Source organism: Pleurodeles waltl, chromosome 2_2 (assembly GCF_031143425.1).
Source record: "Pleurodeles waltl isolate 20211129_DDA chromosome 2_2, aPleWal1.hap1.20221129, whole genome shotgun sequence".
NCBI lineage: Eukaryota > Metazoa > Chordata > Amphibia > Caudata > Salamandridae > Pleurodeles > Pleurodeles waltl.
Window position 1 is genome coordinate 1,189,962,638 of NC_090439.1, and position 25,359 is coordinate 1,189,987,996.

At 49.1% G+C, this 25,359-nt stretch overlaps 1 protein-coding gene across 1 annotated transcript in view; it reads right to left on the reverse strand.

Moving 5' to 3' along the window:
- Positions 1 to 16,439, reverse strand: part of LOC138275211 (GTPase IMAP family member 5-like) — an 88,008-nt gene extending 71,569 nt beyond the window's left edge. Inside the window, exon 1 of the mRNA XM_069219073.1 lies at positions 16,400 to 16,439. Within this exon, the coding sequence (XP_069075174.1) occupies positions 16,400 to 16,421 (22 nt within the window). The 5' untranslated portion in view covers positions 16,422 to 16,439. The remainder of the gene's footprint in view (positions 1 to 16,399) is intronic.
- Positions 16,440 to 25,359: the final 8,920 nt, after the last annotated feature.

The following is a 25,359-nucleotide window of genomic DNA, read 5'->3' on the forward strand; positions in this document are numbered from 1 at the left end:
TGGGGAAACTTTAGTGCACTTTGCACTCACTTTTCAGGGTCTTGGGGTGGGCTATTTTTCTAACCCTCACTATTTTCTAATAGTCCCAGCGACCCTCTACAAGGTCACATAGGTTTGGGGTCCATTCGTGGTTCGCATTCCACTTTTGGAGTATATAGTTTGTGTTGCCCCTATCCCTATGTGTCTCCATTGCATCCTATTGTAACTATACATTGTTTGCACTGTTTTCTAAGACTATACTACATATTTTTAGTACTGTGTACATATAACTTGTGTATATTTGCTATCCTCACTCTGAGGGTACACTCTGAGATATTTTGGCATATTGTCAGAAAAACAAAGTACCTTTATTTTTAGTATAATTGTGTATTGTGTTTTCTTATGATATTGTGCAAGTGACTCTTGTGGTACTGTAGTAGCTTCACACGTCTCCTAGTTCAGCCTAAGCTGCTCTGCTAAGCTACCATTATCTATCAGCCTAAGCTGCTAGACACCCTATTGTGAGAAAGTAGCCTCTTTTTAGCCTTGTTAACCCCACTTTTGGCCTGTTTGTGAGTGTATGTCAGGGTGTTTTCACTGTCTCACTGGGATCCTGCTAGCCAGGGCCCAGTGCTCATAGTGAAAACCCTATGTTTTCAGTATGTTTGTTATGTGTCACTGGGACCCTGCTAGTCAGGACCCCAGTGCTCATAAGTTTGTGGCCTATATGTATGTGTTCCCTGTGTAGTGCCTAACTGTCTCACTGAGGCTCTGCTAACCAGAACCTCAGTGGTTATGCTCTCTCTGTACAAATTGTCACTGACTGGCTAGTGACCAATTTTACCAATTTACATTGGCTACTGGAACACCCTTATAATTCCCTAGTATATGGTACTGAGGTACCCAGGGTATTGGGGTTCCAGGAGATCCCTATGGGCTGCAGCATTTCTTTTGCCACCCATAGGGAGCTCTGACAATTCTTACACAGGCCTTCCACTGCGGCCTGAGTGAAATAACGTCCACGTTATTTCACAGCCATTTTACACTGCATTTAAGTAACTTATAAGTCACCTATATGTCTAACCTTTACCTGGTAAAGGTTAGGTGCAAAGTTACTAAGTGTGAGGGCACCCTGGCACTAGCCAAGGTGCCCCCACATTGTTCAGAGCCAATTCCCTGAACTTTGTGAGTGCGGGGACACCATTACACGCGTGCACTACATATAGGTCACTACCTATATGTAGCTTCACAATGGTAACTCCGAATATGGCCATGTAACATGTCTAAGGTCATGGAATGGCCCCCTCTATGCCATCCTGGCATTATTGGGACAATTCCATGATCCCAGTGGTCTGTAGCACAGACCCTGGTACTGCCAAACTTCTTTTCCCGGGGTTTCACTGCAGCTGCTGCTGCTGCCATCCCCTCAGACAGGTTTCTGCCCTCCTGGGGTCAAGCCAGGCTTATCCCAGGATGGCAGAACAAAGGACTTCCTCTGAGAGAGGGTGTTACACCCTCTCCCTTTGGAAAATGGTGTGAAGGCAGGGGAGGGGTAGCCTCCCCCAGCCTCTGGAAATGCTTTCTTGGGCACAGATGTGCCCAATTCTGCATAAGCCAGTCTACACCGGTTCAGGGACCCCTTAGCCCCTGCTCTGGCGCGAAACTGGACAAAGGAAAGGGGAGTGACCACTCCCCTGACCTGCACCTCCCCTGGGAGGTGTCCAGAGCTCCTCCAGTGTGCTCCAGACCTCTGCCATCTTGGAAACAGAGGTGCTGCTGGCACACTGGACTGCTCTGAGTGGCCAGTGCCACCAGGTGACGTCAAAGACTCCTTGTGATAGGCTCCTTCAGGTGTTAGTAGCCTCTCCTCTCTCCTAGGTAGCCAAACCCTCTTTTCTGGCTATTTAGGGTCTCTGTCTCTGGGGAAACTTTAGATAACGAATGCAAGAGCTCATCCGAGTTCCTCTGCATCTCTCTCTTCACCTTCTGATAAGGAAACGGCTGCTGACCGCGCTGGAAGCCTGCAAACCTGCAACATAGTAGCAAAGACGACTACTGCAACTCTGTAACGCTGATCCTGCCGCCTTCTCGACTGTTTTCCTGCTTGTGCATGCTGTGGGGGTAGTCTGCCTCCTCTCTGCACCAGAAGCTCCGAAGAAATCTCCCGTGGGTTGACGGAATCTTCCCCCTGCAACCGCAGGCACCAAAAAGCTGCATTACCGGTCCCTTGGGTCTCCTCTCAGCATGACGAGCGAGGTCCCTTGAATCCAGCAACTCTGTCCAAGAGACTGCCACAGTCCAGTGACTCTTCAGTCTGAGTTTGGTGGAGGTAAGTCCTTGCCTCCCCACTCCAGACTGCATTGTTGGTAACCGCGACTTTTGCAACTTCTCCGGCCCCTGTGCACTTCCGGCGGAAATCCTTTGTGCACAGCCAAGCCTGGGTCCACGACACTCTAACCTGCATTGCACGACTTTCTAAGTTGGTCTCCGGCGACGTGGGACTCCTTTGTGCAACTTCGGCGAGCACCATTTCACGCATCCTCGTAGTGCCTGTTTGTGGCACTTCTCCAGGTGCTACCTGCTTCAGTGAGGGCTCCTTGTCTTGCACCACGTCCCCTCTCTCTTCAGGCCCAATTTGCGACCTCCTGGTCCCTCCTGGGCCCCAGCAGCGTCCAAAAACGCCAACCGCACGATTTGCAGCTAGCAAGGCTTGTTGGCGTCTTTTCGGCGGGAAAAGACTTCTGCACGACTCTACAAGGCGAGTGGGATCCGTCCACCAAAGGGGAAGTCTCTAGCCCTTTTCGTTTCTGCAGAAACCTTTGCTTCTTCTGTCCAGTCGAAGCTTCTTTGCACCCGCAGCTGGCATTTCCTGGGCATTTGCCCATCTCCGACTTGCTTGTGACTTTTGGACTTGGTCCCCTTGTTCCACAGGTACCCTAGATTGGAAATCCACAGTTGTTGCATTGTTGGTTTGTGTCTTTCCTGCATTATTCCTCTATTACGACTTCTTTGTCTTCTGGGGAACTTCAGAGCACTTTGCACTCACTTTTCAGGGTCTTGGGGAGGGCTAGTTTTCTAACTCTCACTATTTTCTAATAGTCCCAGCGACCCTCTACAAGGTCACATAGGATTGGGGTCCATTCGTGGTTCGCATTCCACTTTTGGAGTATATGGTTTGTGTTGCCCCTATCCCTATGTGTCTCCATTGCATCCTATTGTAACTATACATTGTTTGCACTGTTTTCTAAGACTATACTGCATATTTTTAGTACTGTGTACATATAACTTGTGTATATTTGCTATCCTCACTCTGAGGGTACACTCTGAGATACTGTGACATATTGTCATAAAAATAAAGTACCTTTATTTTTAGTATAACTGTGTATTGTGTTTTCTTATGGTATTGTGCAAGTGACACTTGTGGTACTGTAGTAGCTTCACACGTCTCCTAGTTCAGCCTAAGCTGCTCTGCTAAGCTACCATTATCTATCAGCCTAAGCTGCTAGACACCCTATACACTAATAAGGGATACCTGGGCCTGGTGCAAGGTGTAAGTACCCCTTGGTACTCACTACAAGCCAGTCCAGCCTCCTACATTGGTTGTGCAGTGGTGGGATAAGTGCTTGAGACTACTTACCACTCTTGTCATTGTACTTTTCATAAGAGAAAAATATACAAAACAAGTTCAGTTTGTGTACACATAGCTAAAAAGTTTTGCATTTCCTCTTCTCACTGTTTTCAAAGTGCTGAAAAGTACTTCTAAACTTTCAAAAAGTTCTTAAAAGTTTAAAAAGTTTTTTTCTGTCTTTCCAAAAAGTTCTGAAAACTTTTTTCTCTTTTTCTATCACTTTAACTCTCTCTAAAAATGTCTGGCACAGGCCAAAATGTTGATCTGTCCAAACTTGCATATGATCACCTTAGCTGGAAAGGAGCAAGGAGTCTCTGCATAGAGAGAGGTTTGAGTGTAGGGAAGAATCCTTCCTTAGAACTGTTAATTAACATGCTTAGAGAACAGGATAAGGCCATAAGTGCCCCCTCTGTTGAAAAAGTAGCTAATGGTTCTCAATCTGATCCAGGGACTCCCCCAGGAAAAGGTTCAGGAAAGAAACTTCTTAGCCTGCCCATTACTAGACAGTCTAGCATAGTTGGTACTGAGGTGGAGTCACAGCATCCAGATGATGTGCTCTCACATTACAGTGTCAGCCAAGCTGTTAGGGTGGCTTCTGTAAGGGACAGGTCTACTTCTGTTCATTCCCATCATACCTCTGTATCTAGAAATGTCCCTCCCACCAGCCCTGATGACAGATTGTTAGAGAGGTAACTCAATAAATTGAGGGTGGAACAAACCAGACTGAAGCTTAAAAAGCAACAGCTGGATTTGGATAGACAGTCTTTAGAAATAGAGAGGGAAAGACAGAAGTTGGGTTTAGAAACCCATGGTGGCAGCAGCAGTATTCCCCATAGTCATCCTGTAAAAGAGCATGATTCCAGGAATCTGCACAAGATAGTTCCCCCTTACAAGGAGGGGGATGACATTAACAAGTGGTTTGCTGCACTTGAGAGGGCCTGTGTTGTACAGGATGTCCCTCAAAGGCAGTGGGCTGCTATCCTATGGCTATCATTTAGTGGAAAAGGTAGGGATAGGCTCCTTACTGTGAAAGAAAGTGATGCCAATAATTTCCAAGTTCTGGAGAATGCACTCCTGGACGGTTATGGCTTAACCACTGAACAATACAGGATAAAGTTCAGAGAAACCAAAAAGGAGTCTTCACAAGACTGGGTTGATTTCATTGACCATTCAGTGAAGGCCTTGGAGGGGTGGTTAAATGGCAGTAAGGTTACTGACTTTGAAAGCCTGTATAACTTAATCCTGAGAGAGCATATTCTTAATAAATGTGTGTCTGATTTGTTGCACCAGTACTTGGTGGACTCTGATCTGACCTCTCCCCAAGAATTGGGAAAGAAGGCAGACAAATGGGTCAGAACAAGAGTGAACAGAAAAGTTCATACAGGGGGTGACAAAGATGGCAACAAAAAGAAGGATGGTAAGTCTTCAGACAAGGGTGGGGACAAATCTAAAAATGAGTCTTCATCAGGCCCACAAAAACACTCTGGTGGGGGTAGTGGGTCCAAATCCTCCTTTAATCAGAACAAGGAAAAGAAACCATGGTGCTATTTTTGTAAAGTAAAAGGCCATTGGGCAACAGATGCTAGTTGTCCAAAGAAAAGCACCAAGCCTCCTACCACTACAACCCCTACTGCTACACCTAGTGTCCCTACTAATAGCAGTGGTGGTGGAAGCAAACCTACTAATAGCCAATCCAAGGGAGTAGCTGGGCTCACTTTTGGTAATTTAGTTGGGGTTGGCCTTGTTAGGGAGGCCACAGAGGCTGTGTTAGTCTCTGAGGGGGCTATTGATTTAGCCACCTTAGCTGCTTGTCCCCTTAATATGGATAAGTACAGGCAGCTACCCCTAATAAATGGTGTTGAGGTTCAGGCCTACAGGGACACTGGTGCCAGTGTGACTATGGTCATAGAGAAACTGGTCCACCCTGAACAACATCTACTTGGTCACCAGTACCAAGTAACCGATGCTCACAACAACACACTTAGCCACCCCATGTTAATCTCAACTGGGGGGGGGGGGGTTACTGGTCCAAAGAAAGTTGTGGTAGCCTCAGATTTAACTGTAGACTGTCTACTAGGGAATGATTTGAAGACATCAGCTTGGTCAGATGTGGAGTTGGAGGCCCATGCAGCAATGCTGGGCATTCCAGGACATATTTTTGCTTTGACAAGGGCTCAGGCCAAAAAGCAAAAAGGACAGGGAAGCTTGGATCCTGGAACAATGGACCAAGTGCTCCCTAAAGCTAGGGCTAGTAGAAGCACACCACTTCCTACTATCCCTCCCTCTACAGTGGATTCTACTTCTGAGGAAGAAGAATTCCCTCCCTGTGCAGAACCTACACCAGAGGAGCTTCAAGCAGACACTGCTGAACTTTTGGGTGAAGGGGGGCCTGCCAGAGAGGAGCTGAGTGTGGCACAGCAAACCTGTCCCACATTAGAGGGTCTCAGACAGCAAGCTGTCAAACAGGCTAATGGGGATGTCAGTGACTCACACAGAGTTTACTGGGAGGACAACCTCTTGTACACTGAGCAAAGGCATCCTAAACCTGGAGCTGCCAGGAGATTAGTGATTCCTCAGGAGTACAGAAAGTTCCTCCTAACACTGGTACATGACATTACCCTAGCTGGGCACCTAGGACAAATGAAAACTTGGGACAGGCTTGTTCCCTTGTTTCATTGGCCTAGGATGTCTGAGGACACAAAAGATTTTTGTAAGTCCTGTGAAACCTGTCAAGCCAGTGGCAAGACAGGTGGCACACCAAAGGCACCCCTTATTCCACTGCCTGTGGTTGGGGTTCCCTTTGAAAGGGTAGGGGTTGACATAGTTGGCCCCCTTGACCCTCCTACTGCTTCAGGCAATAGATTCATCTTGGTGGTAGTGGACCATGCCACAAGATACCCTGAAGCTATTCCTTTAAGGACCACTACAGCTCCTGCAGTGGCAAAGGCCCTCCTGGGAATATTTTCCATGGTGGGCTTCCCAAAGGAAGTAGTATCAGACAGAGGAAGCAATTTCATGTCTGCATACTTAAAGGCCATGTGGAAGGAGTGTGGGGTAACGTACAAGTTCACCACACCCTATCATCCACAAACAAATGGACTGGTTGAGAGATTTAACAAAACTCTCAAAGGCATGATTATGGGTCTCCCTGAAAAACTCCGCAGGAGATGGGATATCCTTCTACCATGCCTCCTTTTTGCCTACAGGGAGGTACCCCAAAAAGGAGTGGGCTTCAGCCCCTTTGAACTCCTATTTGGACACCCTGTGAGAAGTCCTCTAACACGTGTAAAGGAGGGTTGGGAACAACCTTTAAAAGCTCCTAAGCAAGACATAGTGGACTATGTACTTGGCCTAAGATCAAGGATGGCTGAGTACATGAAAAAGGCCAGTAAAAACCTTCAGGCCAGCCAAGAGCTCCAAAAGCAATGGCATGAACAGAAGGCTGTTTTGGTTCAGTACCAACCAGGGCAGAAAGTGTGGGTCTTAGAGCCTGTGGCCCCAAGAGCACTCCAAGACAAATGGAGTGGACCCCACATTATTGTTGAGAAAAAGGGTGAAGTCACCTACTTAGTTGACTTAGGCACTGCCAGGATTCCCCTTAGGGTGCTCCGTGTCAATCGCTTGAAACCCTACTATGACAGGGCTGATCTCAGCCTGCTCATGGCAACAGATGAGGGACAGGAAGAAGAGAGTGACCCTCTCCCTGATCTCTTCTCTTCCACAGAACAAGATGCTCTAGTGGAAGGTGTAGTCCTAGCAGATTGTCTTACTGCTGAGCAGAAAGACCACTGCATAAATCTCCTGGGTCAATTTTCTGAACTCTTTTCTACTGTGCCAGGCACCACTTCTTAGTGTGAGCACACTATAGATACTGGAGACAGCTTGCCTGTCAAAAGTAAAATCTATAGGCAGCCTGACCATGTCAGGGACTGCATAAAACAAGAGGTTCAGAAAATGCTTGAACTGGGAGTGGTTGAGCACTCTGAAAGTCCATGGGCCTCTCCTGTGGTACTTGTACCAAAACCTCATTCCAAGGATGGAAATAAGGAAATGAGATTTTGTGTAGACTATAGAGGTCTCAAGCAAGTAACTAAAACTGATGCTCACCCTATACCCAGGGCAGATGAGCTAATAGATACACTGGCATCTGCCAAGTATCTAAACACATCTGATTTGACTGCAGGGTATTGGCAGATCAAGTTATCAGAGGATGCAAAAGTAAAAACTGCATTTTCAACCATTGGAGGGCACTACCAATTCACAGTAATGCCTTTTGGGTTGAAAAATGCACCTGCCACTTTTCAGAGGTTGGTGAATACAGTCCTGCAAGGGCTGGAGGCTTTTAGTGCAGCATATCTAGATGATATAGCTGTTTTTAGCTCCAGCTGGGATGATCACCTGGTTTACCTATGGAAAGTTTTGGAGGCCCTTCAAAAGGCAGGCCTCACTATCAAGGCTTCAAAGTGCCAGATAGGGCAGGGCAAAGTGGTTTATCTGGGACACTTGGTAGGTGGAGAACAGATTGCACCACTTCAGAGGAAAATCCAAACTATTATAGATTGGATTCCCCCTACCACTCAGACCCAGGTGAGAGCCTTCTTAGGCCTCACTGGGTATTACAGGAGGTTCATAAAGAACTATGGCTCCATTGCAGCCCCTCTTATTGACCTCACATCTAAGAAAATGCCTAAAAAGGTATTATGGACAGCTAGCTGTCAGAAAGCTTTTGAGGAGCTGAAGCAGGCCATGTGCTCTGCACCTGTCCTGAAAAGCCCCTGTTACTCCAAAAAAATCATTATCCAAACGGATGCATCTGAATTAGGGGTAGGGGCAGTCTTATCACAACTTAATTCTGAGGGCCAGGATCAACCTGTTGCTTTTATCAGCAGGAGGTTGACCCCTAGAGAAAAGCGTTGGTCTGCCATAGAGAGGGAGGCCTTTGCTGTGGTCTGGGCACTGAATAAGTTGAGGCCATACCTGTTTGGCACTCACTTCATTGTTCAGACAGACCACAAACCTCTACTTTGGCTAAAACAAATGAAAGGTGAAAACCCTAAATTATTGAGGTGGTCCATATCCCTACAGGGAATGGACTATACAGTGGAACATAGACCTGGGAGTAGCCACTCCAATGCAGATGGACTCTCCAGATATTTCCACTTAGACAATGAAGACTCATCAGGTAATGGCTAGTGTTATTGTCCTTCGTTTGGGGGGGGGGGGGTTGTGTAGGAAAGTACCATCTTGCCTGGCATGTTACCCCCATTTTTTACTGTATATATGTTGTTTTAGTTGTATGTGTCACTGGGACCCTGTTCTCCAGGGCCCCAGTGCTCATAAGTGTGCCTGACTGTGTTACCTGTGTAGTGACTAACTGTCTCACTGAGGCTCTGCTAATCCGAACCTCAGTGGTTATGCTCTCTCATTTCTTTCAAATTGTCACTAACAGGCTAGTGACCAATTTTACCAATTTACATTGGCTTTCTGGAACACCCTTATAAGTCCCTAGTATATGGTACTGAGGTACCCAGGGTATTGGGGTTCCAGGAGATCCCTATGGGCTGCAGCATTTCTTTTGCCACCCATAGGGAGCTCTGACAATTCTTACACAGGCCTGCCACTGCAGCCTGAGTGAAATAACGTCCACGTTATTTCACAGCCATTTACCACTGCACTTAAGTAACTTATAAGTCACCTATATCTCTAACCTTTACCTGGTAAAGGTTGGGTGCTAAGTTACTTAGTGTGTGGGCACCCTGGCACTAGCCAAGGTGCCCCCACATTGTTCAGGGCAAATTCCCCTGACTTTGTGAGTGCGGGGACACCATTACACGCGTGCACTATACATAGGTCACTACCTATGTATAGCTTCACAATGGTAACTCCGAATATGGCCATGTAACATGTCTAAGATCATGGAATTGCCCCCCCAATGCCATCCTGGCATTGGTGAGACAATCCCATGATCCCACGGATCTCTAGCACAGACCCGGGTACTGCCAAACTACCTTTCCTGCGGTTTCACTGCAGCTGCTGCTGCTGCCAACCCCTCAGACAGGTTTCTGCCCTCCTGGGGTCCAGCCAGGCTTGGACCAGGAAGGCAGAACAAAGGACTTCCTCAGAGAGAGAGTGTTACACCCTCTCCCTTTGGAATAAGGTGTCAGGGCTGGGCAGGAGTAACCTCCCCCAGCCTCTGGAAATGCTTTGATGGGCACAGATGGTGCCCATCTCTGCATAAGCCAGTCTGCAACGGTTTAGGGATCCCCCAGCCCTGCTCTGGTGCGAAACTGGACAAAGGAAAGGGGAGTGACCACTCCCTTGACCTGCACCTCCCCTGGGAGGTGCCCAGAGCTCCCCCAGTGTGCTCCAGACCTCTGCCATCTTGGAAACAGAGGTGCTGCTGGCACACTGGACTGCTCTGAGTGGCCAGGGCCAGCAGGTGACGTCAGAGACTCCTTCTGATAGGCTCCTTCAGGTGTTGCTAGCCTATCCTCTCTCCTAAGTAGCCAAACCTCCTTTTCTGGCTATTTAGGGTCTCTGCTTTGGGGAATTCTTTAGATAACGAATGCAAGAGCTCATCAGAGTTCCTCTGCATCTCTCTCTTCACCTTCTGCCAAGGAATCGACTGCTGACCGCACTGGAAGCCTGCAAAACTGCAACAAAGTAGCAAAGACAACTACTGCGACTTTGTAACGCTGATCCTGCCGCCTTCTCGACTGTTTTCCTGGTGGTGCATGCTGTGGGGGTAGTCTGCCTCCTCTCTGCACTAGAAGCTCCGAAGAAATCTCCTGTGGGTCGACGGAATCTTCCCCCTGCAACCGCAGGCACCAAAGAACCGCATCACCGGTCCTCTGGGTCTCCTCTCAGCACGACGAGCGAGGTCCCTTGAACTCAGCAACTCTGTCCAAGTGACTCCCACAGTCCAGTGACTCTTCAGTCCAAGTTTGGTGGAGGTAAGTCCTTGCCTCCCCACGCTAGACTGCATTGCTGGGAACGGCATGTTTTGCAGCTACTCCGGCTCCTGTGCACTCTTCTAGGATTTCCTTTGTGCACAGCCAAGCCTGGGTCCCTGGCACTCTAACCTGCAGTGCACGACCTCCTGAGTTGTCCTCCGGCGTCGTGGGACCCTCTTTCGTGACTTCGGGTGAGCTGCGGTTCACTCCACTTTGTAGCGCCTGTTCCGGCACTTCTGCGGGTGCTGCTTTCTTCTGAGTTGGCTTCTTCTCTTGCTGGGCACCTCCTCTGTCTCCTCACGCAATTGGCGACATCCTGGTCCCTCCTGGGCCACAGCAACATCCAAAAACTCTAACCGCGGCCCTTGCAGCTAGCAAGGCTTGTTTGCAGTCTTTCTGCACGGAAACACTTCTGCACGACTCTTCACGACGTGGGACATCCATCCTCCAAAGGGGAAGTTTCTAGCCCTTGTCGTTCTTGCAGAATCCACAGCTTCTACCATCCAGTAGCAGCTTCTTTGCACCCACAGCTGCATTTCCTGGGCATCTGCCCACTCCCGACTTGATTGTGACTCTTGGACTTGGTCCCCTTGTTCCACAGGTACACTCGTCAGGAAATCCATCGTTGTTGCATTACTGATGTTGTTGTTTCTTGCAGAATTCCCCTATCACGACTTCTGTGCTCTTTGGGGGAACTTAGGTGCACTTTGCACCCACTTTTCAGGGTCTTGGGGTGGGCTATTTTACTAACCCTCACTGTTTTCTTACAGTCCCAGCTACCCTCTAATAGGTCATGTAACCATCCCTCCAAGGGCTTCACTGAACAGTCTAGAAAGTCTGTCCAGTCTTGAGAGGAATCTTTTCTGGTATCTCTGAGATTTATCCTGTATTGTTCAGTGGTTAAGCCAAATCCATCTAAGAGTGCACCTTTCAAAACTTTGGAGTTGTTGGCATCACTCTCCCTGACAGTAAGGAGTCTATCCTTACCTTTGCCAGTGAAAGATAGCCTCAAGATAGCAGCCCACTACCTTTGAGGGACCAACTGTACCATATAGGCCCTCTCAAGTGCAGAAAACCACTTGTTTATGTCATTCCCCCGCTTGTAAGGGGGGACAATTTTGTGCAGGTTTCTTGAATCTGTTTCTCTAACAGGATGACTATCAAGAATACTGCTGCTGCCACCATGGGGAACTAACCCCAACTTCTGTCTTTCCCACTCTACATCTACAGACTCCTTGTCTAAAGCCAACTGCTGCTGGTTCAGCTTCAGTCTGGCCTCTTCCATCCTCAGCTCAGAGTTCCCTGTCTAGGGTGTTATCCTCAGGGTGGGAGGCTTAGGAATTCTCTGACTCAGAGGTCATGTGGGAATAGGCTGAAGTGGACCTATCTCTAACTACCTGAACTCTAGTTACCTGGCCTTTTGGAGTGAAAGGTGACCTACTAGTGTGTGACCCCCTCCCACTACCAGCTTCACTAGATGGCTGTTAGTTGAAAGGTCCTTGGAAGTACACTCCCCAGAGTCCTCAGGGCCGTCCCCTGATTCTACCTGGGTACCCTCCTCCTCTACCTCCTGATCCTGGGTTTGGCCAGACTGGTTCTGGTCACTTTCAAGGAGAAGGCTAAGGAGAAGATCTTTGGTAGGGTTCTTAACAATCCCTAAACGTCTTTCTATGCAGAGACCCCTGAAACTTTTAAAGTTCAAAGGATCATAAGTTGTCTGCACAACTTGGGGAGTGGCCTCTACTACAGACGTAGTTGCAAGAAAAGAGTTTAGGAGAGAGAGAAAACGTTTAGGAACTTTTAAAGAAAAGAGAAAAACTTTTTCAAACTTTTCTGAAACTTTTTAGAAAGCTTTTAGAAAGAGAGTTAGACTGTTTAGGTTAACAGTATATATTTCTAAGTATTTAGAATATTGTTTTCGTATGAAAAGCACCAATGACAAAGTGGTAAAACAGTTATAAGTACTTATCCCACCGCTGCACCACCAATGTATGAGGCTGGCCTGGCTTATAGTGGGTACCTGATGGCACTTACACCTTGTGCCAGGTCCAGTTATCCCTTATTAGTAGATTAGTAGTGTTCTAGTAGCTTAGGCTAATAGAGGAAGCTATAGCAGGGCAGCTTAGGCTGAACTAGGAGACATGCAAAGCTCCTACTATACCACTTATATCATATAGGTACTATATCATAAGACAGACAATACTCAGAGTTACTAAAAATAAAGGTACATTATTTTAGTGACAATGTTCAAAAAGTAAGTAAAATACACAAAATATACACACAAACCAAAATCAGGTAAGTAAAACAGTTAGAAAATAGTGCAAACACTGTAGAACACAATAGGATGCAATAGGCCTAGGGGCAACAAAAAACATATACTAAGAAAGTGGAATACGAACCAGGAATGAACCCCTAGGCTAGTGCAGTGTGTATAGGGTTGCTGGGAGTGTAAGAAAACACTAAGACTGTCCAAGATACCCTACCCCAAGACCCTGGAAAGTAGGAGTAAAGTACTACTATTTCCCCACAAACACACCAAACTCGTGATACAGGATTTTACAAAGACCACAACAGACTGCAAAGCACTGAAGATGGATTCCTGGACCTGAAGACCTGCAAAGTAAGGTGACCAAGTCCAAGAGTCGTGAAAGTGTCCGGGGGGGGGCAGAAGCCCAGTAAACCCCAGATGAAGGTGCAAAAAGGCTGCCTCCGGATGGAAGAAACTGACGATTCTGCACAACGAAAGATGCTAGGAAATTCTCCTTCAAGCAGAAGATGTCCCACAGAGTGCTGGAGGATGCAGAGTTGTTTCTTTGGAAAAAGACTGCAAACAAGCCTTGCTAGCTGCAAGAGTTGCAGTTGAAGAAAAAGGGTGCTGCCTGGGCCCAGGAAGGACCAGGATGTTGTCACTTGGGAGAGGAGACAGTGCAATGTAGAATGCCCACACACAAGAAGTTAGCACCCACAGAAGCACATGAACATGGGTTCAAGAAGTCTGAACATGGCAGTCGTCTCAACACTACAAAATAGCGCCCCATGAAGCCGGAGATCAACTCAGGGAGCTGAGCATTGCAGGACAGAGTGCTGGGGACCTGGGCTTGGCTGTGCATGAAGGAGAAGCCCTAGTAGCTGTAGTTCACGCAGTGCACAGGATTACTGTCTGGAGAGGGGAGGCAAGGACTTACCTCCTCGAAATTTGGACAGCTGGACCACTGGACAGTCTGGGTCACTTGGTTCCACCATCTGTGTTCCAGGGGCCACGCTCATCAGGATGAGAGGGGTCCCAGAGTACCAGTGACGCTGTAGTTTGGTGCCTGCTGGAGCAGGAGGAAGATTCAGTCGACCAACAGGAGATTTCTTCTTGGCTTCCAGTGCAGGGTGAAGGCAGACAGCCCCCAAAGCATGCACCACCAGGAAACAGTTGAGAAAGCCGGCAGGATTAGGCGCTACAATGTCACTGGTAGTCTTCTTGCTACTTTGTTGCAGTTTTGCAGGCATCCTGGAGCAGTCAGCGGTCAATCCTTGGCAGAAGTCGAAGAGAGAGGTGCAGAGGAACTCTGGTGAATTCTTGCACGTCGTTATCTGAGGAAAAGCCCACTGGAGAGACCCTAAATAGCCCTCAGAGGAGTATTGGCCACCTAGTCAGGTAAGCACCTATCAGGAGGGGTCTCTGACGTCACCTGCTGGCACTGGCCACTCAGAGGCCTCCAGAGTGCCCTCACATCTCTGGATCCAAGATGGCCGAGGTCTGGGACACATTGGAGGAGCTCTAGGCACTACCCCTGGCGTGGTGATGGACAGTGGAGTGGTCACTCCCCTTTCCTTTGTCCAGTTTCCCGCCAGAGCAGGGCTGAGGGATCCCTGAACCAGTACAGACTGGCTTATGCAGAGATGGGCACCATGTGTGCCCATGAAAGCATTTCCAGAGGCTGGGGGAGGCTACTCCTCCCTAGCCTTGAACACCTATTTCCAAAGGGAGAGGGTGTAACACCCTCTCTCAGAGTAAATTATTTGTTCTGCCTTCCTGGGACTGGGCTGCCCAGACCCCAGGAGGGCAGAACCCTGTCTGTGGGTTGGCAGCAGTGGTAGCTGCAGAGAACACCTCAGAGAGCTAGTTTGGCAGTACGCGAGGTCCATAGTGGAGCACTGGGGATGTATTCGATTGGCACCCCAATACCAGATTTGGCATGGGGGGACAATTCCATGATCTTAGACATATTACATGGCCATATTCAGAGTTACCATTGTGAAGCTACACATAGGTATTGACCTATATGTAGTCCCTGCGTGTAATGGTGTCCCCGCACTCACAAAGTCCAGGGAAATGGCCCTGAACAATGTGGGGGCACCTTGGCTAGTGCCAGGGTGCCCTCACACCTAGTAACTTTGCACCTAACCTTCAGCAAGTGAAGGCTAGACATATAGGTGACTTACTAATTACTTAAGTGCAGTGAAAATGGCTATGAAATAACGTGTACGTTATTTCACTCAGGCTGCAGCGGCAGGCCTGTGTAAGAATGGTCAGAGCTCCCTATGGGTGGCAAAAGAAATGCTGCAGCCCATAGGGATCTCCTGGAACCCCAATACCCTGGGTACCTCAGTACCATATACTAGGGAATTATAAGGGTGTTCCGGTGTGCCAATTGAAATTGATAAAAGTGTTCAATGACAATTTTAAAGGCAGAAAGAGCATAAGCACTGAGGTTCTGGTTAGCGGAGCCTCAGTGATACAGTTAGGCACCACACAGGGTTACACATTCAGTCCACAACTATGAGCACTGGGGTCCTGGCTTGCAGGATCCGAGTGAGACAGGGAAAAACAAATTTACATACATGTAAAAATGGGGGTAACAGAGCAAGATGGCACTTTCCTACACCTCTTCACCTCACCTGCATTCACTCGTCTCACCATCTGTGGCTGTCTCCATGACCGCTCTTCACACAGTAATGCGTGTCTCATCCTCAGTGCGTGAGTCAAATACCAGCAGCACCCCTACTTCCAGCACCCAGCACCCCTACTTCCAGAACCCCTTGCACTCAACTGCATCCACTCGTCTCATCATCTGTGATGTGTCCGTGACCGCTCTTCACACAGTAATGCGTGTCTCATCCTCAGTGCGTGAGTTAAATAGCAGCAGCACCCCTACTTCCAGCACCCCCGCACCCCTAATTCCAGCACCTTGCACCCCTACTTCCATCACCCCTTGCACTCACCTGCATCCACTCATCTCACCATCTGTGGCTGTATCTGTGACCTCTCTTCACACAGCAATGCTTGTCTCATCCTCAGTGCATGAGTCACATAGTAGCAGCACCCCTACTTCCAGCACCCTGCACCCCTACTTCCATCACCCCTTGCACTGACCTGCATCCACTTTTCTCATCCTCTGTGATGTCTCCGTGACCGCTCTTCACACAGTAATGCTTGTCTCATCCTCAGTGCGTGAGTTAAATACCAGCAGCACCCCTACTTCCAGCACCCTGCACCCCTACTTCCAGAACCCCTTGCACTGACCTGCATCCACTTTTCTCATCCTCTGTGATGTCTCCGTGACCGCTCTTCACACAGTAATGCTTGTCTCATCCTCAGTGCGTGAGTTAAATACCAGCAGCACCCCTACTTCCAGCACCCCCGCACCCCTACTTCCAGCACCTTGCACCCCTACTTCCATCACCCCTTGCACTCACCTGCATCCACTCATCTCACCATCTGTGGCTGTCTCTGTGACCTCTCTTCACACAGTAATGCTTGTCTCATCCTCAGTGCATGAGTCAAATACCAGCAGCACCCCTACTTCCAGCACCCTGCACCCCTACTTCCAGCACCCCAAGCACTCACCTGCATCCACTCGTCTCATCATCTGTGATGTGTCCGTGACCGCTCTTCACACAGTAATGCTTGTCTCATCCTCAGTGCGTGAGTCAAATACCAGCAGCACCCCTACTTCCAGCACCCTGCACCCCTACTTCCAGCACCCCAAGCACTCACCTGCATCCACTCGTCTCATCATCTGTGATGTGTCCGTGACCGCTCTTCACACAGTAATGCGTGTCTCATCCTCAGTGCGTAAGTTAAATACCAGCAGCACCCCTACTTCCAGCACCCTGCACCCCTACTTCCATCACCCCTTGCACTCACCTGCATCCACTCGTCTCATCATCTGTGATGTGTCTGTGACCGCTCTTCACACAATAATGCGTGTCTCATCCTCAGTGCGTGGGTTAAATACCAGCAGCACCCCTACTTCCAGCACCCTGCACCCCTACTTCCAGCACCCCTTGCACTCACCTGCATCCACTCGTCTCATCATCTGTGATGTGTCCGTGACCGCTCTTCACACAGTAATGCGTGTCTCATCCTCAGTGCGTGAGTTAAATACCAGCAGCACCCCTACTTCCAGCACCCTGCACCCCTACTTCCAGAACCCCTTGCACTCACCTGCATCCACTCATCTCATCCTCTGTGATGTGTCCGTGACCGCTCTTCACACAGTAATGCTTGTCTCATCCTCAGTGCGTGAGTTAAATACCAGCAGCACCCCTACTTCCAGCACCCCCGCACCCCTACTTCCAGCACCTTGCACCCCTACTTCCATCACCCCTTGCACTCACCTGCATCCACTCATCTCACCATCTGTGGCTGTCTCTGTGACCTCTCTTCACACAGTAATGCTTGTCTCATCCTCAGTGCATGAGTCAAATACCAGCAGCACCCCTACTTCCAGCACCCTGCACCCCTACTTCCAGAACCCCTTGCACTGACCTGCATCCACTCGTCTCATCATCTGTGATGTCTCCGTGACCGCTCTTCACACAGTAATGCGTGTCTCATCCTCAGTGCGTGGGTTAAATACCAGCAGCACCCCTACTTCCAGCACCCTGCACCCCTACTTCCAGCACCCCAAGCACTCACTTGCATCCACTCGTCTCATCATCTGTGATGTGTCCGTGACCGCTCTTCACACAGTAATGCGTGTCTCATCCTCAGTGCGTGGGTTAAATACCAGCAGCACCCCTACTTCCAGCACCCTGCACCCCTACTTCCAGAACCCCTTGCACTGACCTGCATCCACTCGTCTCATCATCTGTGATGTCTCCGTGACCGCTCTTCACACAGTAATGCGTGTCTCATCCTCAGTGCGTGGGTTAAATACCAGCAGCACCCCTACTTCCAGCACCCTGCACCCCTACTTCCAGCACCCCAAGCACTCACCTGCATCCACTCGTCTCATCATCTGTGATGTGTCCGTGACCGCTCTTCACACAGTAATGCGTGTCTCATCCTCAGTGCGTGGGTTAAATACCAGCAGCACCCCTACTTCCAGCACCCTGCACCCCTACTTCCAGCACCCCAAGCACTCACCTGCATCCACTCGTCTCATCATCTGTGATGTGTCCGTGACCGCTCTTCACACAGTAATGCGTGTCTCATCCTCAGTGCGTGGGTTAAATCCCAGCAGATCCCCTACTTCCAGCACCCTGCACCCCTACTTCCAGAACCCCTTGCACTGACCTGCATCCACTCGTCTCATCATCTGTGATGTGTCCGTGACCGCTCTTCACACAATAATGCGTGTCTCATCCTCAGTGCGTGGGTTAAATACCAGCAGCACCCCTACTTCCAGCACCCTGCACCCCTACTTCCAGCACCCCAAGCACTCACCTGCATCCACTCGTCTCATCATCTGTGATGTGTCCGTGACCGCTCTTCACACAGTAATGCGTGTCTCATCCTCAGTGCGTGAGTTAAATACCAGCAGCACCCCTACTTCCAGCACCCTGCACCCCTACTTCCAGCACCCCAAGCACTCACCTGCATCCACTCGTCTCATCATCTGTGATGTGTCCGTGACCGCTCTTCACACAATAATGCGTGTCTCATCCTCAGTGCGTGGGTTAAATACCAGCAGCACCCCTACTTCCAGCACCCTGCACCCCTACTTCCAGCACCCCAAGCACTCACCTGCATCCACTCGTCTCATCATCTGTGATGTGTCCGTGACCGCTCTTCACACAGTAATGCTTGTCTCATCCTCAGTGCGTGAGTTAAATACCAGCAGCACCCCTACTTCCAGCACCCTGCACCCCTACTTCCAGCACCCCAAGCACTCACCTGCATCCACTCGTCTCATCATCTGTGATGTGTCCGTGACCGCTCTTCACACAGTAATGCGTGTCTCATCCTCAGTGCGTGGGTTAAATCCCAGCAGCACCCCTACTTCCAGCACCCTGCACCCCTACTTCCAGCACCCCAAGCACTCACCTGCATCCACTCGTCTCATCATCTGTGATGTGTCCGTGACCGCTCTTCACACAGTAATGCGTGTCTCATCCTCAGTGCGTGGGTTAAATCCCAGCAGCACCCCTACTTCCAGCACCCTGCACCCCTACTTCCAGCACCCCAAGCACTCACCTGCATCCACTCGTCTCATCATCTGTGATGTGTCCGTGACCGCTCTTCACACAGTAATGCGTGTCTCATCCTCAGTGCGTGGGTTAAATCCCAGCAGATCCCCAAGCGCCGCCTCCAGCAGTGACTGTGCCGCCACTGAACACACGAGGGCGCCAAACATCCACACAAGCCCAAAGGACGTTGCAGCGCCTGGATTCTCTAATCTCTGAAGACATTAAAGCACAGAGAGGAGATGAAAGTGAAACTCCGGACCCCTGGAGATAGCCGGAGCAGAAGGGTCTGTCATCATAATGCATTGTTTTAGTAAACGAAAGTGCTGCACAAGTGACACAGCAAGGCCCCCCTGGGGATTCACAGCATGAACGCCATGTACTAACTGACCCCCCACCCCCCACCTCGGTAAAACACCCAGCACTGGGCTCTGAGACTCAGCCCTCAGCTCTGTCCCACAACATTAAGTCAATAAACGTTCATGTGCACCCCTGGGGGGAGAGGGGGGGCGCGTGGGGGCAATAACGAGGCTCGCTCAGTGGTACTCTGGTATAGGATGGGCACACTGAGCTCCCCCTATGTCAGGAGGCAGCATCAGAGGGCTGGGGGCCTGCGCAGGAGGTGACCCGACCTCCTTGGGGCCTCCTTTGGAGTAGAGGGGAATGCACTGGATTTGGCGAGTCACTGGTGAGCCAGCTCCACATTTCATCATCCGTCGTGTGTCTGTGTCACCGTCACCCTGGGCCTGAGTGAGATCCCAGTGGATGGAACACTCCCTCACAAACCTGATAGCTCACAGTGTATTACTTATTGTTTCAGTTCATTAAAACAATAACTATTATAGAACCTTCACTTCAATAAATAAGTGTCATTAAAACTGAAAAATATTCCATTACAAACTAAACGTCCTTAAAACAATAAGGAGATGACTTATAAGTTACTTAAGTGCAGTGTAAAATGGCTGTGAAATAATGTGTGCATTATTTCACACAAGCTGCAGTCGCAGTCCTGTGTAAAAATTGTCAGAGCTCCCTATGGGTGGCAAAAGAAATGCTGCAGCCCATAGGGATCTCCTGGAACCCCAATACCCTGGGTACCTCAGTACCATATACTACGGAATTATAAGGGTGTTCCAGTATGCCAATGTAAATTGGTAAATTTAGTCACTCGCCTGTTAGTAACAACTTTGGAAAGCAGAGAGAGCATAACTGTAGGAAAGTACCATCTTGCCTGGCATGTTACCCCCATATTTCACTGTACATATGTTGTATTAGTTGTATGTCTCACTGGGACCCTGCCAGTTAGGGCCCCAGTGCTCATAGGTATGTGCCCTGTATGTGTTACGTGTGTGATGACTAACTGTCTCACTGAGACTCTGCTAACCAGAACCTCAGTGGTTATGCTCTCTCATTTCTTTCAAATTGTCACTAACAGGCTAGTGACCAATTTTACCAATTTACATTGGCTACTGGAACACCCTTATAATTCCCTAGTATATGTTACTGAGGTACCCAGGGTATTGGGGTTCCAGGAGATCCCTATGGGCTGCAGCATTTCTTTTGCCACCCATAGGGAGCTCTGACAATTCTTACACAGGCCTGCCACTGCAGCCTGAGTGAAATAACGTCCACGTTATTTCACAGCCATTTTAACTGCACTTAAGTAACTTATAAGTCACCTATATGTCTAACCTTTACCTGGTAAAGGTTAGGTGCAAAGTTACTTAGTGTGAGGACACCCTGGCACTAGCCAAGGTGCCCCCACATTGTTCAGGGCCAATTCCCCGGACTTTGTGAGTGCGGGGACACCATTACACGCGTGCACTACATATAGGTCACTACCTATATGTAGCTTCACAATGGTAACTCCGAATATGGCCATGTAACATGTCTATGATCATGGAATTGCCCCCTCTATGCCATCCTGGCATAGTTGGCACAATCCCATGATCCCAGTGGTCTGTAGCACAGACCTTGGTACTGCCAAACTGCCTTTCCTGGGGTTTCAGTGCAGCTGCTGCTGCTGCCAACCCCTCAGACAGGTTTCTGCCCCCCTGGGGTCAAGCCAGGCTTGTCCCAGGATGGCAGAACAAAGGACTTCCTCTGAGAGAGGGTGTTACACCCTCTCCCTTTGGAAAATGGTGTGAAGGCAGGGGAGGAGCAGCCTCCCCCAGCCTCTGGAAATGCTTTCTTGGGCACAGATGTGCCCAATTCTGCATAAGCCAGTCTACACCGGTTCAGGGACCCCTTAGCCCTGCTCTGGCGCGAAACTGGACAAAGGAAAGGGGAGTGACCACTCCCCTGACCTGCACCTCCCCTGGGAGGTGTCCAGAGCTCCTCCAGTGTGCTCCAGACCTCTGCCATCTTGGAAACAGAGGTGCTGCTGGCACACTGGACTGCTCTGAGTGGCCAGTGCCACCAGGTGACGTCAGAGACTCCTTCTGATAGGCTCCTTCAGGTGTTAGTAGCCTATCCTCTCTCCTAGGTAGCCAAACCCTCTTTTCTGGCTATTTAGGGTCTCTGTCTCTGGGGAAACTTTAGATAACGAATGCAAGAGCTCATCAGAGTTCCTCTGCATCTCTCTCTTCACCTTCTGCCACGGAATCGACCGCTGACCGCGCTGGAAGGCTGCAAAACTGCAACATAGTAGCAAAGACGACTACTGCAACTCTGTAACGCTGATCCTGCCGCCTTCTCGACTGTTTTCCTGGTGGTGCATGCTGTGGGAGTAGTCTGCCTCCTCATTGCACTAGAAGCTCCGAAGAAATCTCCCGTGGGTCGACGGAATCTTCCCCCTGCAACCGCATGCACCAAAAAGCTGCATTACCGGTCCCTTGGGTCTCCTCTCAGCACAACGAGCGAGGTCCCTTGAATCCAGCAACTCTGTCCAAGTGACTCACACAGTCCAGTGAATCTTCAGTCCAAGTTTGGTGGAGGTAAGTCCTTGCCTCCCCACGCCAGACTGCATTGCTGATAAACACGACTTTTGCAGCTACTCCGGGCCCTGTGCACTTCCGGCGGAAATCCTTTGTGCACTGCCAAGCCTGGGTCCACTGCACTCTAACCTGCATTGCACGAAATTCTAAGTTGGTCTCCGGCGACGTGGGACTCCTTTGTGTAACTTTGGGTGAGCACCGTTTCACGCATCCTCATAGTGCCTGTTTCTGGCACTTCTCTGGGTGCTACCTGCTGCTAAGAGGGCTCCTTGTCTTGCTCGACGTCCCCTCTACCTTCTGGTCCAATTTGCGACCTCCTGGTCCCTCCTGGGCCACAGCAGCATCCAAAAACGCTAACCACACGATTTGCAGCTAGCAAGGCTTGCTTGCATTGTATCGGCAGGAAATTACTTCTGCACAACTCTTCGTGGCAAGAGAGATCGGTCCACCAAAGGGGAAGTCTCTAGCGCTTTTCGTTCCTGCAGAATCCTCAGCTTCTTCTGTCCAGTAGAAGCTTCTTTGCACCCACAGCTGGCATTTCCTGGGCATTTGCCCACCTCCGACTTGCTTGTGACTTTTGGACTTGGTCCCCTTGTTCCACAGGTACCCTAGATTGGAAATCCACCGTTGTTGCATTGTTGGTTTGTGTCTTTCCTGGTTTATTCCTCTATCACAACTTCTTTGTCTTTGGGGGATTTTTAGTGCACTTTGCACTCACTTTTCAGGGTCTTGGGGTTGGCTATTTTATTAACCCTCACTGTTTTCTAATAGTCCCAGCGACCCTCTACAAGGTCACATAGGTTTGGGGTCCATTCGTGGTTCGCATTCCACTTTTGGAGTATATGGTTTGTGTTGCCCCTATCCCTATGTGTCTCCATTGCATCCTATTGTAACTATACATTGTTTGCACTGTTTTCTAAGACTATACTGCATATTTTTAGTACTGTGTACATATAACTTGTGTATATTTGCTATCCTCACTCTGAGGGTACACTCTGAGATACTTTGGCATATTGTCATAAAAATAAAGTACCTTTATTTTTAGTATAACTGTGTATTGTGTTTACTTATGATATTGTGCAAGTGACACTTGTGGTACTGTAGTAGCTTCACACGTCTCCTAGTTCAGCCTACGCTGCTCTGCTAATCTACCATTATCTATCAGCCTATGCTGCTAGACACCCTATACACTAATAAGGGATAACTGGGCCTGGTGCAAGGTGCAAGTACCCCTTGGTACTCACTACAAGCCAGTCCAGCCTCCTACATTGGTTGTGCAGCGGTGGGATAAGTGCTTTGAGACTACTTACCACTCTTGTCATTGTACTTTTCATAAGAGAAAAATATACAAAACAAGTTCAGTTTGTGTACACATAGCTAAAAAGTTTTGCATTTCCTCTTTTCACTCTTTTCTAAAGTGCTGAAAAGTACTTCTAAACTTTCAAAAAGTTCTTAAAAGTTTAAAAAGTTTTTTTCTGTCTTTCTAAAAAGCTCTGGCAAACTTTTTTCTCTTTTTCTATCACTTTAACTCTCTCTAAAAATCTCTAGCACAGGCCAAAATGTTGATCTGTCCAAACTTGCATATGATCACTGTAAGAGGCTGGACTGGCTTGTAGTGAGTACCAAGGGGTACTTGCACCTTGCACCAGGCCCAGTTATCCCTTATTAGTGTATAGGGTGTCTAGCAGCTTAGGCTGATAGATAATGGTAGCTTAGCAAAGCAGCTCAGGCTGAACTAGGAGACGTGTGAAGCTACTACAGTACCACTTAGTGTCATATGCACAATATCATAAGAAAACACAATACACAGTTATACTAAAAATAAAGGTACTTTATTTTTATGACAATATGCCAAAGTATCTTAGAGTGTACCCTCAGTGAGAGGATAGGAAATATACACAAGATATATATACACAATAGCAAAAATATGCAGTATAGTCTTAGAAAACAGTGCAAACAATGTATAGTTACAATAGGATGCAATGGGGAAACATAGGGATAGGGGCAACACAAACCATATACTCCAGAAGTGGAATGTGAACCACGAATGGACCCCAAACCTATGTGACCTTGTAGAGGGTCGCTGGGACTATCAGAAAATAGTGAGAGTTAGAAAAATAACCCTCCCCAAGACCCTGAAAAGTGAGTGCAAAGTGCACCAAAGTTCCCCTAAGGACAAAATAGTCGTGTTAGAGGGAAAATGCAAGGAAAACACAAATCAGCAATGCAACAACGATGGATTCCTGACTGAGGGTACCTGTGGAACAAGGGGACCAAGTCCAAAAGTCACAAGCAGCTCGGAGGTGGGCAGATGCCCAAGAAATGCCAGCGGTTGGTGCAAAGAAGCTCTTACTAGGCTGAAGAGCTGTGAATACTGCAGGAACGACAAGGGCTAGAGACTTCTCCTTTGGAGGATGGATCCCCCACGCCTTGGAGAGTCGTGCAGAAGTGTTTTCCCGCCGGATGGACGCCAACAAGCCTTGCTACATGCAAATCGTGCGTTTGGCGTTTTTGGACGCTGCTGGGGCCCAGGAGGGACCAGGAGGTCGCATATTGGACCTGCAGAGAGAGGGGACGTCGAGCAAGATAAGGAGCCCTCACTGAAGCAGGTAGCACCCGGAAAAGTGCCAGAAACAGGCACTACGAGGATGCGTGAAACGGTGCTCGCCGAAGTTGCACAAAGGAGTCCCACGTCGCCGGAGACCAACTTAGAAAGTCGTGCAATGCAGGTTAGAGTGCCGTGGACCCAGGCTTGGCTGTGCACGAAGGATTTCCGCCAGAAGTGCACAGGGGCCGGAGAAGCTTGCAAAGTTGCGGTTCCCAGCAATGCAGCCCAGCGAGGTGAGGCAAGGACTTACCTCCACCAAACTCGGGCTGAAGAGTCACTGGACTGTGGGAGTCACTTGGACGGTGTCGCTGGATTCGAGGGATCTCGCTCGTCCTGCTGAGAGGAGACCCAAGGGACCGGAGATGCAGCTTTTTGGTGCCTGTGGTTGCAGGGGGAAGATTCCGTCGACCCACGGGAGATTTCTTCGGAGCTTCTGGTGCAGAGAGGAGGCAGACTACCCCCACAGCATGCACAAGCAGGAAAACAGTCGAGAAGGCGGCAGGATCAGCGTTACAGAGTTGCAGTAGTCGTCTTTGCTACTATGTTGCAGGTTTGCAGGCTTCCAGCGCGGTCAGCGGTCGATTCCTTATCAGAAGGTGAAGAGGGAGATGCAGAGGAACTCGGCTGAGCTCATGCATTCGTTATCTAAAGTTTCCCCAGAGACAGAGACCCTAAATAGCCAGAAAAGAGGGTTTGGCTACCTAGGAGAGAGGAAAGGCTACTAACACCTGAAGGAGCCTATCACAAGGAGTCTCTGACGTCACCTGGTGGCACTGGCCACTCAGAGCAGTCCAGTGTGCCAGCAGCACCTCTGTTTCCAAGATGGCAGAGGTCTGGAGCACACTGGAGGAG